We start from the raw sequence: 19,974 nt of genomic DNA on the forward strand, positions 1-19,974 counted from the left end.
CGTGACCCATAGTTTTCAGTGTGAATTTTGTCTACACTTCTTCTCTATTAAACCATAAAAGTGTTTAATAAAATAATGAGAGTGAAAAAATAATATATATGTGGGGCTAGTACCTGCCATATTAGCTAGAGAAGCAACAGTAGGCTGGACTGACAGCTTTTGTACCTAAAACTCATGTAGCATTTGGCTGAGTGGTTGGTTGCTTTCCTTCTTTCCATCATTTTTTTAAACCTTTTATTTTGAAAAAAATTTTAGACTTATAGGAAAATTACAAAAATAGTACAGAAAATTTACATATACCCCTCACCTAGCTTCTCATGATGATCAGAATTTATGTAACCATAATTAACATTGGTATAATGCTATTACCTAAATTACCATATTTGAATTTCAGCAGTCTTTCCATTAATGTCCTTTTTTGTTTCAGGATCCAAACCTGGATTCCACATTGCATGTAGTTCTTATTTCTCCTTAGGCTCCTGTGGCCTGTAACAGTTCTTCAGTCTTTGTCTTTCGTGGCCTTGGTACTTCTAATGAGTGTGATCGGTTAATTTGTAGACTATGTTTGACAAACAGCACAGTAATAATTGTTGCAAGCAACATCTAGCAATGGATAGTAAAATCAATGGGCAGAAGTTTGAGGAGAAACAGGATATTTACAGTCTCAATCAGTGTATCTCTCCTAAGTATTAACTACAAAAAGGAAAATAATTACTTTACAATGGATGGATCTGGCTAACACCATCTTAACCAAGTGAATAAGTTTAACATCTCCAGTAATAAGACATACTGACATGTACCCATCGATATGATGCCCTCAGAAGGATACATGATACCACTGTTATATTATTGCCAAAAAATACATAACCTCAATCTCACGATGAGAAAACATTAGATAGCTTATTTTTAATTGTGTGTTTTCTGTTAAGGCAAAGCATAATTGATTTGAAAGAGAAGGAAATACCAGAATTAAGAAACAAACTGCAGAATGTCAATAGAGATATACAGCGCCTGAAGAATGACATAGAAGAACAGGAAACACTCTTGGGTACAATAATGCCTGAAGAAGAAAGTGCCAAAGTGTGTCTCACAGATGTTACAATTATGGAGAGATTTCAGGTATGCTGATTGTAGTTAAAACTACAAAAAACTTATAGCGAGGCAGCAAAAAACTTCTTTCATGGTGGTTTGAATGTGAAGTGTGAGAGTGTTAAAAACAGTAGCTGGTGTTCAGGTACACATCATGGTTAGAGTTCCCCATTCTGAATTATTTATAAACTAGAGGCTCAGTGCACAAATTTGTGCATAGGTGGAGTCTGCCGGCCGGCAGGGAGAGGCCATGGGCAGTTGGCCAGCCAGCCCCATCCCATGGTTGAACTCACGGTCAAGGGGACAATTTGCATATTAGCCTTTTATTATATAGGATTATGAAAAATAGTCCTGTTTGTTTCCATTTTCAGTCTGCTGCCTTTTGCTTATATCATTGAAATTATTTAAAATTAATTTTATTTCCTCCTATCAAATTTTGTTCAAATGATACATAAAAGCAGTTGTAAATTGCAGTAAATTTCTTAAAAGAAATAACTTTGTTTTATTCTTAAGATGGAACTTAAAGATGTTGAAAGAAAAATTGCACAACAAGCAGCTAAGCTACAAGGACTAGACTTAGATAGAACTCTTCAACAAGTAAACCAAGAAAAACAAGAAAAACAACACAAATTAGATACAGGTAATATAGCCCGTTTCCTCATATTCCCATTAAAGACATCAACATTCCCAGCTTTTGCTTTTCACCTAAATTTTACACCTGTTATGTGGATAAGAACTGTCTTTCCTCCTTCCAATCCACAGTATATTCACTTACTTTTTTCAGAAGTATCACTTCTGTTTCCTTGCTTTGTACAACAGATTTTGAATGATGAGTATCGAGTGAGCTGTACTCTTTCTCAATCATACCTGCCCTGTGAGTGGCCAGGAGGGGACAGAAAGATGGTTTGGGGCTGGAGGGTTCTAGTGGCACTTTTGTTGCTGTGGGTGGGACCTGTAGAAACTTGCCTTTGTGAATTCCATAGACCTATAACACTGGAAGGATGCTGCTCAGAGCATTTTCTATACTCTTACATTAATCACTGTGTCCATATGTTTTTGTGCAGTTTCCAGTAAGATTGAATTGAATCGTAAGCTTATACAGGACCAGCAAGAACAGATTCAACACCTAAGAGGTGTAACAAATGAACTTAAATCAGAAAAACTTCAGATATCCACTAATTTACAACGTCGTCAGCAACTGGAGGAGCAGACTGTGGAATTATCCACTGAAGTTCAGTCCTTATACAGAGAGATAAAGGTAAGAACATTTGTATGTGTTTAATTACTTCAAATGTATGAAATGTTCTTTATTGGTATAGCAGCTAGAATTATGGATATTGTGAAGATAAAATGAAAATGGTATAATAATTCTTTGTGTGGCTCCTGGGTGACAGAACTTGTACTCATAGTACTAAAGATGTCTGGAAGAAGAATTTTGGTCATAATAAGGAAGAATTGGCTGCCTGGTTAACTTAGTAGAGAATGTCTTGTTATTGGAGGTGGTCAGGTGGTGGGTAACTAACTCCATGTAAGTATTCCTCCATGTGAAGTTCGTCTTAATTCTATATCCACAGCCAACACTGCCTTAGTCATAGCACTTTCTCTATCTGATTTGAGATGTAGTCTTGGAATTCTTCCCCAAACAGTGAACATGGGGAATTGATTTGTCACATGAAATGGAACCCATTTGGAATCCCTCATCTCAATTAATAAAATCTAAAACCCAACCAATTAAGTTTTTAAACAGTTTTAGAAACAACAATCTCATTTAGGTTTTTATAATTAGACCCATTCAGTAAGCACTAAATATATTATTGAGCCCTGCCTAGTTTGGCTCAGTGGACAGAGCATTGGCCTGCGGACCGAAGAGCCCCAGGATCGATTCCGGCTAAGGGCACATTGTGGGCGGCAGCCAATCAATGATTCCTTCTCATCATTGATGTTTCTATTTCACTCTTCCTCTCCCTTCCTTTTTGAAGTCAATAAAAAAATACATTTAAAAATATATATATATATATATTATTGAATCTATAGTTACTGTGTTTCTTAAGTATTTTGGATTACAAATTATCAGAGGCTTATAGTATATCAAATAGTACTACCATACATTTATATAATATTTTAGTGTTTATAAAGTAATTTGACAATAAGCCACTTCCTTTATTTACTGGCTGTTGTGATCCTGGACAAGTCATTTCTATGCCTATTTACTCATCTGAAATATGGGATGAAAATAATGGTACTTCCTCATAGGGTTGTTAGAAGAGGCAAATGGGTTTCTTTTTAAAGCCTGGCACATAAGAGAGTGCTTGTATGACTGTAAAGTCTGACCCTAAAATAAGATAATGGAATGTTTTTTGTTTTTAGGATGCTAAAGAGCAGATAAGCCCTTTGGAAATAACACTGGAAAAGTTCCAGCAGGAGAAAGAAGAATTAATCTTCAAAAAAAATACAAGCCACAAAATAACACAGGATAAAGTAATATTTCCTTTCTATATTTACTTACCAATATATATATATGAAACATAATGTTCAGAGCACCATATTGGACATTATTATTTCCCATGAAATTAAAAGTACAAGATAAATAGTATTTTCAGATTTGTGACATAATCTTGATATTAAAAATTCTTGTTAAAATAAGGATTAAACTTGTAACTAGTTTCTTGATCTATCATAGAAGCTGAGAAATAAGACTATTTAATCCAATTCCATACGTGATAAAGGGAATTATCTGAGATAATAAAATGTGCTGGTGATGAAAACTAGAACCCAAAGCTCCTAACTTTCAAGCCAATGTTTTACTGTGCTCTCCTATTAAGTTTTTGTTACCTTAATATACGAGGTGTACCTGTTAAAAATGCAGATTTTGTAATCAAAGGAAACACAATAATTTCAAGAGAAACATCAAAAGTGCTTCATTCAAAGTAATGTCCATCTCTAGCTACACATTTCCCCCATCGTTCAGGTTAATTTTTGGATACTGTCCCAATAGAACTTTTCTTGTTTTGAGGCAAACCATTCAGACATCCAATTTTCCACTTCTTTGTACGTTTTGAAGTGCTGCTCAGAAAGTGCGTGTGCCATCGATAGGAACAAGTGGTAATCTGAAGGAGCAAGGTCTGGTGAATACAGCGGGTGGGTTAATACTTCCCAGGCAAGATCTTTTAACGTGTCTTTAACTAGTTTTGAAGTGTGTGATGGTGTGTCATGATGAAACAAAATTACTTTGCCGTGTCTTCTGGCCAATTCTGGTCATTTCACGATCAAAGCATGGTTAAATTGATTATTTGTTGTCAGTAGCGATCAGTATTAATGGTTTCACCTGGTTTTAGAAGCTCATAATATACCACACCTTCCTGATCCCACCAAATGCAGAGCATTTTCTTCATTCAGAAGCGATTTGGCCTTGCAGTCGATGTTGATAGTTGACCTGGATCAGCCCATGATTTTGTGCATTTGGGATTCTCAGAATAAATCCACTTTTCATCGCCAGTCACAATTCGATGCAAAAAAGACTTTCTTTTGTGTCGATAAAGCAGCATTTTACTAATGACTTTTCGGTTTTCCACTTGTCTTTTGTTCAGTTGATATGGCACCCATTTTCCTTCCTTTAAAATCTTTCCCATTGCTTGTAAACGAGTGGAAATTATTTGCTGAGCAACGTTTAATCTTTCTGCAAGTTGTTTTGAGTTTGACACGCATCTTCATCCAATAATGCTTGTCATTGTTGGTCTTCAAACTTTTTCGGTTGACCTGGACGTTCTTTGTCTTTCACATAGAAATCATCACTTTTAAAGCGTTTAAACCAGCGTTCACAAGTATCTTGAAATGGAGCATGTTCACCATAAGCTTCCCGAAGTATACAATAATTTTTTTCTTCAAAATAATGAATTAAAACTTCCCGCAAATGCTCATTTTTAAGTGTAAAAATATCTATGATGTTAACACCTTCAGCAAATTTGACATAGAAGTTTTGAAGCTTGCTGTCAATACAACAAAATAGCATATATATCAAATCACATATATCTCAACATATGTGTAACTCCATCTATTGAAAAAAATCCTCATTATTAACTGGTACACCTAGTATTTCCTTGGAAATAAATCTTAAATGCTCTGGTCCTCAATCAATGTGTTTAATAACTTTTTTTTACAGATGAATGATATCAAAGAGAAGGTTAAAAATATTCACGGCTATGTGAAAAACATTGAGAATTATATTCAAGATGGGAAAGACGATTATAAGAAGGTAATTTAAAACTTAAATCTTACTTATTTATAGTTTTATTTCTTGTGCTTAAAAAAATTTTCTCCCTCCAACCTCAGAGAGAAAGTGTGGGGGCCGGAGGGTAAGAGATCAATCAAAGGATGTGTATGCAAGCATATTAGCATAACCAATGGACACGGACACTGGGGTGGTGGGGGCTTGTCCTGGGGGCGGGAGTGTGGTGGAGGGGTCAATCGGGGGGAAAAGGAGACACATGCAATACTTAAACAATTAAAAAAATTTTTCTTTTTTATAGCAAAAAGAAACTGAACTTAATAAAGTAATAGCTCAACTAAGTGAAAGCGAGAAACACAAAGAAAAGATAAATACCGATATGGGAATCATGAGACAAGATATTGATACACAGAAAGTAAGTCTTCTTTGTGTCTTAATGGTATCACTTATACCAGTGGTCGGCAAACTCATTAGTCAGCAGAGCCAAATACCAACAGTACAACGATTGAAATTTCTTTTGAGAGCCAAATTTTTTAAACTTAAACTATATAGGTAGGTACATTGTTATTAACTGAATTAGGGTACTCCCAAGCTGGCCTTTGCTAAAAACGTCCTCAATCTGAGGGGTCAAGGTCAACCTCAGTGAATGTACCCCCACTTCTTCTAACGCCACTTCTTCAAGATAGACTCGCCCAGGCCGAAAACCAACTTCTGCGCACAGGCCACGAAGTTTCAATCGCACTGTATGTGCGCGCCCACACGTGGTATTTTGTGGAAGAGCCATACTCAAGGGGCCAAAGAGCCGCATGTGACTCGCGAGCCGCGGTTTGCTGACCACTGACTTATACCAATAACATTTTTTAAAACTTTTATGTTCAATAGATCCATATAGTAGAGAATATCAGTTTTTTAAAAATGAAGTTTTTATGCAGTATTGAAAGCCAATTCCAGTGTTATGTAATACTAGATAAAAGGAAGCAATAGCATAGTCTCTTGTTCCTAATAAGGAAAAAGTACACAGATAGTCTCCCTTGGAAGGATCTTGGAGTGTCACAGCAGCTGCAGTTGTGCATTAAGTTGCCTTGGCAGCAAAAGGACAGTTACAACCATATCATGGTAGTCACTTTTAACTGCTTCTAATGATATCTGTAATAGATAAGTATATATTTATATTATCATTACCAGGAAAACTGATGACAGTTGGGGGAAAAATCCACAAAATAGTGATTTATAGATGGGCAGGGTTGGATATGAACACTAAACATGAGAGAAAAATCCGTCCATGCTTCTCTCCCACCTCCAAATTCATTTTCCCTGGTGACTCTCTGCTGTTATTGTTGGTTAATGAGATATTGCCAAAGATCTGCCTCTCCCTCCCACTTCCCACATGACTCTTGAGTTTATCTCAGCTGCTAGGGTCACTGAAGGAGGAACCTAGCTCCCTCTTTGAGAAGTCTTGACTTTGAACTTGTGATGAGTTTTCTATATTCAGGCTTTTATGGTCCAAACCAACATTGTTTCTACAGGATATTTTTTTCTCTAAATTTCAAAGAATCAACTTCTAATGTTTATCTCACAATATAGTCCATTGTAATCACTGGGAAACCTACTGAAATAATTGTGTTGGCATTGCTGCTGCTGCTGCTAAGTGATTAGGTCTCTTTAAGGACAAAACTGCTCAATAAGAAGAGCCAACTTTTTAAATTTTCAGTTCAATTCAATGTCCATGGAAGTCTCATCAAGTAAATATTTACTATTTTTGTGACACTTCTTACTGCCTTGTATAATTTATTTGTTAGCTTGAAGGTAAAGATCTTATCTGACATACTTAATAGAATCTAGCCCTAGCCAGTTTGGCTCAGTGGCTAGAGCGTCGGCCTGGGGACTGAAGGGTTCCAGGTTCAATTCTGGCCAAGGGCACATGCCTGGGCTGTGGGCTCGATCCCCAGTAGGGGGCGTGCAGTAGGCAGCCAATCAATGATTCTCTCTCATCGATGTTTCTCTCCCTCTTCCCTCTCTGAAATCAATAAAGAAATATATTTTTTTAAAAAATAGAATCTAGCCAAAACCGGTTTGGCTCAGTGGGTAGAGCGTTGGCCTGCGGACTGAAGGGTCCCAGGTTCGATTCCTGTCAAGGGCATGTACCTCGGTTGCGGGCACATCCCCAGTAGGAGATGTGCAGGAGGCAGCTGATCAATGTTTCTAACTCTCTATCTCTCTCCCTTCCTCTCTGTAAAAAACCAATAAAATATATTAAAAAAAAAAAAAAGTTCTAAACTTTAGATTATAAAAAAAAAAAAATAGAATCTAACAGTATTGGCACATAGGACAAAAATACAAGTAGGCAAAAAAAATTGAGGGGGGACATTAATAGTAGTATTGCTAGCTTGTGATTTTTTTTTCAATCAGATTTTTTATTGTGGGGTTCCTATGCAAGATGATCCAATGGGGTACAGGTATAAAATATTTAATTACTTACAGTTGTTATTTCATTGTGTAAATTTCTGTTCTGGTTTATATGTGCAATCCAGGTTAGTCCAGGTTGTAGATTCCTTCACCCTGGCTTATTCTCCCTCTATTGAGTTTAACACGATTCTAAATAAGGCAGAATTAGTACTACCTGCCAGCAGTTGCCTGTTATGAATCACATGTTGGTAACTTGATCATTTTTTAACTGGTTTAATATTTACATTTAGATACAAGAAAGATGGCTGCAGGATAATCTTACGTTAAGAAAAAGAAATGAAGAACTAAAAGAAGTTGAAGAAGAAAGAAAACAACATTTGAAGGAAATGGGTCAAATGCAGGTCTTACAACTGAAAAAGTATGTTTTTTAAAAATAGTCTTTAGTTTAAATAAAGGACTATTATTGAATGTGAAGAATATTTAATATGTGTTTTTTTAAAATGATTTAAGCCTTTAGCCTAAATGTCCCTTGAGACTTATAGGAAGTTTTTATACAAATATATTTCATGGCCTTATGAATTAAATTACTGAAGAAGTGATATAGAATTTATAGTTACACTGCAGTGGTGGACAGAATTAAAAATGCCAAGTCCCCAGGTTTCGGTTAGTCTGCTTCACAAGATAATGGTACCGAACAAAAACAATATATGGCCTACGAACCCTGCCTGGGTCAGAGCTTGTGCAATTTATAATACTGCCAAAGTGATTTGACATTGGAGACCCATTTTAGATGGTCTTAGTCATAATTATACTAGAGGCCTGGTACACGAATTCGTGCATAGATGTGTTCCAGCCAGTCTGCCCCTATGGGGGCCCATCAGGATGGGCTGGCCAGGGGGAGGGACCGTGGTGGTTGGCTGGCTGGGGGGTTGGGGGTGGGGAGGATTGGGGCCGGGATCAGGCTGGTTAGCTGCCACAGTATGAGTCATAGCCACCAGTCGTTCTGGTTGTTCAGCCGTTCAGGTCGCTGGGCTTTTACTAGTATATATATAGATGACAACCAGGCAGATTTGTGTGGTTTTTTCTTAAGATTGTCCTGATTCTTCTTTCATCTGGTTTTATTGGTACTTACTGTAGTGTCTACCTTCCTGGTGCAGCAGAAAAGATTTTGTTCTTGCCTTGTCTGCCTTAGAGTCAGTTGCCTTAAGAATTCTGTAAGAACTCGGTTGATGCTAAGGCATTAGACTGGTATAAATGGCTATACTCACCAAATTGATTTTTTAACGGCCTCAGTTGATTAAATTTAGGTCTCTCATTCAGCCATTCCTTATAGATTTTTCATTTGTTTGACTTTACACAGAAATATGAATCAAAGAATGCTTTAGGTTTTCTAAAGTATATAGTAAACTGAAATTTTAATTTATAAAACACTACAAGTGGTTAACCCTGTTATTGGTTTAGCTGTTTAAAATCTCTTTCCTATAATGAGGAAATCAGACTTTTTAGCTGGAAGAGCTATTCATCTTTAGCTTCTTCATTTTTTATACATTAGGACATTGACACTCAGGGAAAAAAATTCACAGTAAATTTTGATGAAAGCCAGGAATGTGACTCAGATATCCTCACTCCCAAGCCTCAGCTCTTTAACGCTATAATGTTAGTGCTCCCGGTTGCAAGTTGGAAAAAATAAAGCTTTTAGAAGAAACTTCTAAATGAAACAATTTATTCTTTGCTACTGAAAGCAAAACCAGATTTTTTAAATATAATTCCTTCTGTGGTTGGTATATAACAATGCTTTTTACATCCATTCAGTCTACTAAGTACAACTGCTCTTTTGCAAACCTTTCTTCAACCAGAACACAACAGAAATAACAAAAGGACAATCAGGCCAATTCTGTAAGGATGTTTATAAACTTGACAGCAGTGCCAGGCACATAAGAGGGTGCTTAATAAGGAATTGTTAAATGAATGAAGATTTTTTAAATCATATATTAAAAACTGTATTATCTACTAAGTTTGGGTATTTTACTTTTTTTGGTCAGAATTATGCTTGAGTGAGAAATTTTTTCATAGAGGAATACAAACTTTTTTTTAGTAGGTGTTACTATAGAAATTAATAGTTTGAAATAAAATTATATTTGTCTTTGACAATGTGAACAAAATTATGACACCTGTTATTCAATAACTCCTCATTGTACACTCTCAGTTCACAGTCAGAAGTTTGTGAATTTCTAATATTAATCACTAAGAGTGCTTTATTTAGTGTCTAAAAGTCAGGAACTTTCTTATTGCTCACATGTTATGAGAGTTCTTTATTCAGCACACAAAAATTAACTGTTTAGAAACCTGGATGCTTCAGGAATTTGGAAGTAAGAAAATTTTCTTTTGTACTGAAGCCTTACATAAAAAGCAAGGAAAGACTCTGTTATCATATGCTGACTGCTAAGGAGAATGATAAATGATATTTCTCTCTAAAGAGATCTGGCTTTTCCACTTCAAGCTGCCAAAAGCTAAAAATGGTCCTCATTTGTCATTTTTCCCTTTCATAGTGAACATCAGAACTTGGAAGAAAAAATAGAAAATATAAAAAGAAGTCACAGTTTGGCAATAGGGCGACAGAAGGGTTATGAGGAAGAAATTATTCACTTTAAGAAAGAACTTCGATCACCTCAGTTTCGAGATGCCGAGGAAAAGTATAGAGAAATGATGATTGTTATGAGAACAACAGAGCTTGTGAACAAGGATCTGGACATTTATTATAAGACCCTTGACCAGTAAGTATTGGATTGGGAATTTGGTCCCCATTGTAGTGAATATCAACTAGCATATTTTAGTCATATTTCCCTCTTTTTAATTATATGTCATACATGCCAAAGAATGGAAAATACATATATTTATGTGTATACAACAAATACTGAAGTTATAAAGGTAAGTTATAAAGCATATTAATACTAAGGAGTGGTCATGATACCCCTCCTCACACACACCCAATCCAAGAACTCTACCATTGTCACTAACTGGCATCCTCTCAAATGCTCCTCTTTATCTCGGCCTCTGTCATCCCCACTCCCTGTAACCATTGGCACAGATTTTTGTTTTATATGCTTTAAAAAAAAATAATTTTATCATATGCATGTAATTTGAGCTTAAAAATATATTCTGTGTACTCTTCTAGGATTTGCTTTTTTTAAATTTTGTTTTGCTTTTGCTTATGTTGCTTAGAGCTGTCGTTCATTCATCTTCACTGATATATAGAATTCTATTGTGGGAATAGACCACTATGTATCCATTCTTCTGTAGATGGACATTCGGTTGTTTCCGGGTCTTCACTGATATCACCCTTCCTTGTTATGTGTTCTGGAGCAGAGGTGTAAGAGATTCCTTAGAGCAGTGGTCAGCAAACTGCGGCTCGCGAGCCACATGCGGCTCTTTGGCCCCTTGAGTGTGGCTCTTCCACAAAATACCACGTGCGGGTGCACACGTACAGTGCGATTGAAACTTTGTGGCCCTTTGTGGCCCATGCGCAGAAGTCGGTATTTTGTGGAAGAGCCACACTTAAAGGGCCAAAGAGCCGCATGTGGCTCGCAAGCCACAGTTTGCCAACCACTGCCCTAGAGTATATGTGGGGTAAAGTTTCTGGGTTGCAGGATATGCTCAATTTTACAAAATAATGTTAAGTTTTTTGCCAAAGTTTTTTCACTAATTTGCACCACTAGCAGAATATAAGGATTTTTTTAAACACATTTTCTGACATTGATTTTTTTCAGTTTCTTAATTTTTGCCAATCTGGGTTTAAAATGTTAAATCATTGTGGTCTTCATCTGCAGTCCCCTGATTTCTAATATTGCTGAACATCTTTTTCATGTTTGACCATTTTGCTTCCTCTTTGAAATGTTTGTGTCTTCTACCTATATTTAATGTATTATTAGTTTTGGGTTTTTTTCCTTACTCCTCACATAAGGATATGTTTATTGATTTTAGAGAGAGAGGAAGGAAGAGAGAAACATTTCATGGCCTCTTGTATGCTCCCCACCTGGGGCTCAAACCCACAGCCTAGGTATGCACCCCGATCAGGAATCGAACCCGCAACCTTTTGGTATATGGGACGATGCTTCAACCAATTAGGTCATCCAGCCATCTAATTGATTTGAAGGTGTTCTTTATCTCTTCTGCATTTTAATTACTTTTAAGTTATATGTATTACAAATATTTTTTTCGAACTTTTCATGTTTATCTTTTCACTTTCTTATAGTGTCTTCTAGTGGACAGATTTGATTTTAGGGTCATTGAATTTACCAATCTTTTCTTTTTGGGTTAGCTCTTTTTTGTCTTGTTTAAGAAATCCTTCCCTACTTTTGTGTGTCCTTCTAAAAGTTTTAAAGTTTGTCTTTTCACATTTAAGTACATTTAAGTATATAATCCTAAATGGAACTTTATGTACAGCATCAGGTAGGACTCCAATATCACTTTTCCCCTTGTGGCCAACCAGTCGTCCTGGCTCTGTGTAGTGAGGAGCCTATCCTTTTCTTAATGATCTGCACTGTCACTTACGTCACACATCAGAATTCCATGTGTGTGTATGGGTCACTTCTGGGTTTTCCATCTGTTTCATTGGTCATTTTATCTCTGTGCCATTGCCTAAACTGCCTTATTTCCTACATCTGCATAATATATTCAGCATATAACAGAATTTGGCTTTTTTTCTTTATTGATTAAGGTATTACATGTGTCCTTATCCCCCCATCCCCAACCCCCCCATAATTTTTTACTCAGTCTGACCATCTTGTTCTTTTCACTAGTGAATTTAGTTCTTTCAATTCACAAATTTGTTCCTGTCTTTTTTTTTCTCTCTACTTTCTGCCTTCTGTGGAATATTTCTTTATTTCTCTTTTCCCTTCTTTGGGTTGTAAATGATATATTCCACTTTAGTTATTTAGGTGTTTACCTTTAAATTTTTAACATGCATATTTTAAAATCAGATACATTGATTCTTAAAGTGTTTCTGGAGCAGCATTATGAGTATCATCTTGGAACTTATTAGATAGGAAGGAGGGGTGGGGACTCAGTCGCACACCTACAGGGTGGAGATTATCAAAGATAGCTCAGCTTCCAAGGTCCTCCCTGAGGAGTGGGATATGAAAATGTGGAGAAAAAGAAACCCTCCTGCCTTTAGGTGGGATTGCAAATTGGTGCAGCCACCGTGGAAAACAGCATGGAGGCTCCTCACTAAATTAAAAATAGAGCTGCCTGTGACCCAGCAGTCCCACTTCTGGGTATTTATCTGAAGAAATCCAAAACACCAGTTTGAAAAGATACATTCACCCCTAGGTATCCATGAATAGATGAATGGATAAAGAGGATGTGGTACATATATACAGTGGAATATTACCTTGCCGTAAAAATGAATGAAAACTTGTATTTGCAACAACAGGGATGGACCTTAAGGGTATTACGCTAGTGAAATAAGTCAGCCAGAGAAAGATAAATACCATATGATTTCATTTCTGTGTGGAATCTAAAAAGACAAAACAAAAACTCATAAATACAGAGAATAAACTGATAGTTGTCAGATGGGAAGGGATGGGAGAGATGGGTGAGAAAGATGAAGGGAGATTAAGAATATAATGACTAAGCCCTGTGTTGTCCAGTGGTTAGAGCCTTGGCCTGCACACCGAAGGGTCACAGGTTTGATTTCCAGTCCAGGGTATGTACCTGGGTCGGAGGTTCGATCCCCACACCCAGTTGGGGCATGTGCAGGAGGCAACCAATTAATGTATCTCTTACATCGATGTCTCTCTCCTTCCCTCCCTCCCTTCTCTCTCTAAAAAAAAATTAATGGAAAAAGTATATCCTGATGGGAATTAACAACAAAAGAATATAATGACCAATTGGATTAATGACCAATAATACATTTAAAATGGGTAAAAGACACAAATGTTTCAAAGAGGAAACAAAATAATCAAACACGAAAAGATGTTCAGCAGCATTGGAAATCAGGGATTGCAAGTGAAGATAACAAACTGCCACTTATAAAAGTAATCATGAGGTACATAAATCATAAGGTATATAAAATGCCTAATTACTATTTTGTATACCTGACACTCATATAATATTGTGTCAATATTATATAATCTTAAATAAAATTTTAAGATTTTAAAATTTATTTAAATAAAATTTTTAAAAATCAAAAACTCACTGAAATTTAAGAAACAAAAAAAGCGACCCAACCCTTGAATTTGACAAAATGGAGGTTGTTAATGATTTTGAGGTACAATCTTAGTGGCTTGGTTGGAACTAAAGCCTTGAAGTTGGATGAAGAAAGGATGTTTGGTAAGAAATGGAGACAGCGAATATAGATACTTCTTACAAAAAGTTCTTCTGTGAAGGGGAGCAAAACAATGGGGTGATAGCTTGAAGGGCCTATTTAGGTAGAAAGGTTTGGTTTTAAATTTTGCTTGCTCATATTCTACTATTAGGTAGCTCCTCTACTTAGTACACTGACTGCAGACCTGGTTTCATGTGTACTGACTGAATAGAACACTACTGCTAGGCGCCTCCAGCTGTTCCTGCAGACCCAGAGAGCCCGTGGTAGCCACAAGAAGAGGAATGTCCTCAGAAATGCACATGTTCATTCCCAAATCCCTCTTCTGTCTTCTCGTCAGGGAAAATGGAGATATCATATTCTGTCCCTCCTGCAAACAGTCCAACAGGGGAGACCATGGTAGGTGCCCCATAGTCTATGTTTGACCTGGGCCTTTAATAATGAAGGAAGGACATTTCAGTAGAGAAAAAAATCACAGAGGCATCACGTAGCCAAGTGATGGGGGTGAGAGGGTTTGGTGTGGCCAATCAGGGGTTTCTGGGGGTAGGGAGGTACGGGGCTTTCCAGCAATTTGGGCTTACTAAAGGAACAAATCCAAACTAAGGTCTTTATCTGGTAATCAGATGGATTCTACTAAGTGAGAGGAAAAGAATTGGTACAAATTTCCCCAAAATTGAGTCTTTGTGGGCTTGTGCTTGCAAACAGTGGCCTTCTTAAGGTTTATACTCTAAGCCTTAAATTTGCCTTCTCACCTAGAAGAAAGTGAGGTCCAAAATTTCCCTCATTGTTTCACCTCTTAGAATGAAGCATGCAGTCAGTGTAGTTGTTGCATTTAGCTGTCTATTTAAGGTAACACAGGAAATTAGCAATGCATTTTCAAGAAAAGCTGATTATCATCTGTTATTAGTAATCATCTAAAAACATCACTAATTGTAAGCATTGCCCATGGCCTGAGAGACTCGCACTGGCTGAGAAGAGGGAAAACATTCATCATTTAGAAGGATTGCTCCTTGCCCCTTAGTAGAATGTATCAGTTAGAATTAAATGATTTTAGAAGATGTTCAACCTTATACCAATCTTACACTGTCGTTCTTCCCCAAACGTGGAAGGTTGCATATTCTGCTGAGATTCTGTGGAAACATGTAACTTTTACAGTTTTGTATCCAAGGTAACCAACTCTCTGTGAATCTGTTGAGAGTCTGGCTACTTGAATGCATGGAGGGCTTAGGGCTCATTTTTCAACCAATATTCTTGTCTTCACCGTGGATGCAGCAGTTTTACAGCACTGGGCCCCTCCAGCATCGAGCCAAAATCAAAAGATAACCAGAGACTTTTCACACTCACTGCAGTTTTTTTTAAACCAAATGTTTATCTTGTGATAATGGTTGAACCCTTGCTTGAATTTTAAAAGCTGTTTTGTTTTGTGGTGTGTTTTTTTTTTGAGAGTCTGGCTAAAGGAAATTAGTTCAGTAGTTTTAAGAATGTAATAGTCTTAAGGGTTTTATCTAGAGAAAGTGGTCTTTTTTCTTTTAAATGTGCAACTTAAGTTTGGCAAATTAGGGATTTTGAGTTTAGCTCGGTAATGAAAATGATTATTAGTTTGGAACATGGTACCATTTCCTCTATATGAGAGGGCTTCTGCCAGCTTAAATGTTGGGAGACAGGAAGTTCTCACGCTGCTAAGTACCAGGGCAGCAGGAAGAGTATTCAGTGTAATCATGAATAACAATGGTCATAGCCAATTTCTTAGCAAACTATATATCTCAAAGTTTGGTACAATTTTAAATACAAGGATAAAGACAATATTGTTAGAAAACGTCCTTTGTTAAATATAATCTTTTCTACTTTTTTCCCAACTTTATTTTCATTAACTTAGTTTTTCATACTTTTGAAATAACATTTTTTTATTAGTAAGGCATATTTGTATTTGACCCTTTTAATCAATACTCAATAAAATAGCTTGAGACAATGGGGAAATTCAGTTCAAGATTTGCCATTTTATGTGCATTAGTTCAAATTTTGCCAAAATGGTAGCTAACCTTCCTTAGTACCTGGAGATGTTTTAAATAATGAAAGAAGCAGGACCTAGAAGGTCTTTTCCCGGCAGGTAAGGTTTTGGACTATTTAGATGATATTTTTCCAACCCCTTAGATACCTGCTCTCTAATTACTCCATATCAGACACTCCGATCTTTGCTAATGGTTAAGTCCTGATTTAAAACGTGGCCTCAGAACGGCAACGAAAACCCTGAACTATGGTCCTGGGGAGGCCTAATATGCTTCACTTGTGACATCAAACTAGAACATACGTATACTTAGGAAGAAGATAATTTAGAGCTTACAGAGCTTTTCACTAAATGTCCAAGTGTGGGAGGCAGCTGGACAGCTTAGAACAAAAAGGAAAATCATCTCATTGCCGGGGCAGAAGCCCTGGTGCAAAGAGGTACTAAAGGACAGTGTAGTCAGCCTAACGTTTACAGGAGATGCTGCATAAGAGGGAAGAGGGACATGGATAGAAACAGCTGCACCAGTTACATTGGCCCCTATTTCTATTTTTCTGTCTTTTTTAAAAAATATTTTACTGATTTTTTACAGAGAGGAAGGGAGAGGGATAGAGAGTTAGAAACATCGATGAGAGAGAAACATCAATCAGCTGCCTCCTGCACACTCCCTACTGGGGATGTGCCCGAAACCAAGGTACATGCTCTTGACCGGAATCGAACCTGGGACCCTTGAATCCACAAGTTGACGCTCTATCCACTGAGCCAAACCGGTTAGGGCTCTGTCTTTTTTTTTTTTTAGTAGACTTCATTTAGAGCAGTTTTAGGTTCACCACAAAATTGAGCAGAAAATACAGAGATTTCCCATATACCTCCCCCAATCTAATAACCAAAGCCTCTCCCACCATCAGCAGCCTTCACTAGAGTGGAACAGTTGAACCTACACTGACATGTCATAATCCCCCAAAGTCCATCGTTTACATTAGGGTTCACTCTTGTTGTAATACATCCTATGGGTTTGGACAAATGTATAATGATATGTATCTACCATTATGGTATCATATAGAATTGTTTCACTGGCGCATGTCTTTTTGTCTTTCTGGCCTCATGCTGTCCCATGCCTTCTTTCAAACAGGAAATTAGTAGGCCCTTGTCATTTGTGAGGATCATATCCTAAGACTTTCATTGATCACCAAAATTATCACTACTCTAAAGCTATCATTTGTCCTCATAATATGACATAGATTGTTACTAAAAATTTAAAGGAAATCTTTCAGATTAAATATAGGACCAAATAATTCATAGACCACCATATTCTTAGCTCTTAGACCTTTCCATTCTCTTGTGGGAACCAGTTTTCACAAAATGTACCACTTCATGTGAGTTAGTATTTGCATATAACCAAATTATGTACACCAGGCACATGGTGGGGCTGATGCAACTAACCAGATGACCACTTACCCACAACAGTTTCCAGCCCATGAAATTTATATCTTTGCCTCAGCAGAATGATTGTTTACTTGAGGTCATGGACCTTCAAGGTTAATCTTAAATGTTAATTATAAAGTCCAGGTGCATAAAGGTGTGTGTAGCTCATCTCTGGGCCTGTATTTGTTGATCAGCAGTCCACCCTCACCCAGTCCTGTGTCAGAGCTGCTTTTCTTGCACAGCCCCCTCTTGTCAGACCCTCCTTACTCTTACCTATATTATTGTCGTTTTCCCTCACTTCTTTGTCCCTCCTACACCCCCCAGCCCCCCGATATACTTTCACCTGGCTAATTTTCCTAAAGGTAGTTGTCTCTATTCCCTGCTAATTTTAGGACAGACTTCCACACCTGGCCTTTCCCATTTCATCTCTCAATACTCACTGTGATCTAAGCAAACTGAACATTCCTTAGGACACCTCAGATTTTCCCATGCTATTTCTCTTCCTTGGAACGTTATCTTGATGAAGCCCTTCCCAAGCAGATATAATTTTTCCTTCCTGTGTATTCCATAATATTTTGTACAACTTATATGAGTTAACCCATTCGGCCTTATATTATAGATATTTATGCTTCCCGGTACTCACTCCATTACTATCCAAATCACAGAACATGGTTCACATTAGACTTAGGTTTATTTCCATGACAATGTCTAACATTTATTCAGCACTTAAGTATTAGTACATTGGTGACATGTTTTTATTTCCCTCACAGTGCTTTTCTAAGTATGTTTATACAAATAGATCGTTTTTGTTTTTATGTGAATAGTATCACACTATTGGCTTTTTCTTTCACTTAACATGTAATGAAAATCTTTTATGTTCATATATGTAAGTACTTCATTTATAATGGCTGCATACTATTCTATAAAATGGATGTTGCCTACTTTATTTAACCACAGATGGACATATTAGGAAGTTTTTAAATAATTGCTACTACAGATAGTGCTACAATGCTTGTCTTTGCACACTTGTATAGATACACTAGGAAGATAACTTCTTAGAAACAGAGTTAATGGGTCAGAGGGTATCTACATTTTTAAGTTGTTATTGCCAGATTGACTTCCAAACACATTTACAAAATTTGTATTCACCAAAAGTGTATGAAAGTACCCATTTCTCTATGTCTTCATATCATTACCCTTTCTAATTTTTGTCAGTCTGTTACACACACAAAAAAATGCTCACTTTAATTTACATTTCCCTATTTATTAGTGAGGTTAAACACTTTTTTACATATGTTGGCTATTTGTATTTCTTCTCCAAGAATTGCCTATTCATATCTTTTTACCAGTTTTTCTATTAGGTTGTCTTTTTCTCAATGATTTGTACCACTTTTTAAATATATATTCTGGATATTAATCCTTTTCACATACATTGCAAGTTAGTTATTCCTAGTTTGTCATTGTCCTTTAACTTTACAGTATTGTTTGTGACTTTTAATTTCTAGGTAGGCAAATCTTTTTTAAAAAATATATATTTTATTGATTTTTTACAGAGAGGAAGGGAGAGGGAGAGGGATAGAAAGTTAGAAACATCAATGAGAGAGAAACATCAGTTCAGTTGCCTCCTACATACTCCCTACTGGGGATGTGCCCGCAACCAAGGTACGTGCCCTTGACTGGAATCGAACCTGGGACCCTTCAGTCCGCAGGCTGATGCTCTGTCCACTGAGCCAAACCTGTTAGGGCTAGGTAGGCAAATCTTTAGTCTTTCTTTATGGCTTCTGGATTAGAAGGGCCTCCCCAATCTTAAAATTATAAAAATGTTTTCAGAAGAATTATATTTGAGGTTTGTTAAAGGGCAGTGATATAAGTTTAAGTTTTTCCTTTCTCCAACACTACTGAAAGCTTTCCTACTGATTTAAAATGTCATTTATAAAACTAAAGTTCTGCAAGTATTTGGTTTTATTTCATTTCTTTTCCTGTCCTACTGTGATTTATTATTTTGCATTATTCTTTTGAAATAAGAACTTTAGAGTCACCTTATGGATTTAATTTTTAAAATGTTTTAATCTTTTGGGAGTTGTGTTTGGATTGCATTTGCTTTGTGGATTACTGAGGAGAGGAGACATCTTTGCAGTATTGAATCTCCCATTTTGGACTCTATAGTATGTCTCTTCTATTTAGTCAGTTCCTTTGTCCTATTGTAAAGTTCTATAGCTTTCCATTTAGAGCATTTACCTTTTTGTTAGATTTTTTCCTAGGCATTTATTTCATAATTTTAATTGCCACTGTGATTAGGGTCCTTTTTTTCTATTGTTTTCTATTGGATTTTGCTACTAGATAATAAAACTATTAATTTTATTTCTGACCACTGTATTAGTCTTAATAGCTTTACAGTTGATTTCTTAGATTTTCTGAGTGCACAGTTATATCACTTGCAGAAACAATGACATGTTTTGGGCTGCTGCTTCCTCTTCATTATCTTCCTGAATTGTTAGGGATATC

At 36.6% G+C, this 19,974-nt stretch overlaps 1 protein-coding gene across 1 annotated transcript in view; it reads left to right on the plus strand.

Moving 5' to 3' along the window:
- The window catches only part of RAD50 (RAD50 double strand break repair protein), a 71,439-nt gene that overhangs the window by 43,782 nt on the left and 7,683 nt on the right, over nt 1–19,974 (plus strand). Inside the window, exons 14-21 of the mRNA XM_081093139.1 lie at nt 930–1,119; nt 1,603–1,729; nt 2,154–2,347; nt 3,457–3,567; nt 5,249–5,341; nt 5,616–5,729; nt 8,011–8,138; nt 10,270–10,494. Coding sequence (XP_080949265.1) covers nt 930–1,119; nt 1,603–1,729; nt 2,154–2,347; nt 3,457–3,567; nt 5,249–5,341; nt 5,616–5,729; nt 8,011–8,138; nt 10,270–10,494 — 1,182 coding nt within the window. The remainder of the gene's footprint in view (nt 1–929; nt 1,120–1,602; nt 1,730–2,153; nt 2,348–3,456; nt 3,568–5,248; nt 5,342–5,615; nt 5,730–8,010; nt 8,139–10,269; nt 10,495–19,974) is intronic.

The sequence above is a fragment of the Myotis nattereri genome (genome assembly GCF_964212035.1).
Source record: "Myotis nattereri genome assembly, chromosome: 5".
Classification (NCBI taxonomy): domain Eukaryota; kingdom Metazoa; phylum Chordata; class Mammalia; order Chiroptera; family Vespertilionidae; genus Myotis; species Myotis nattereri.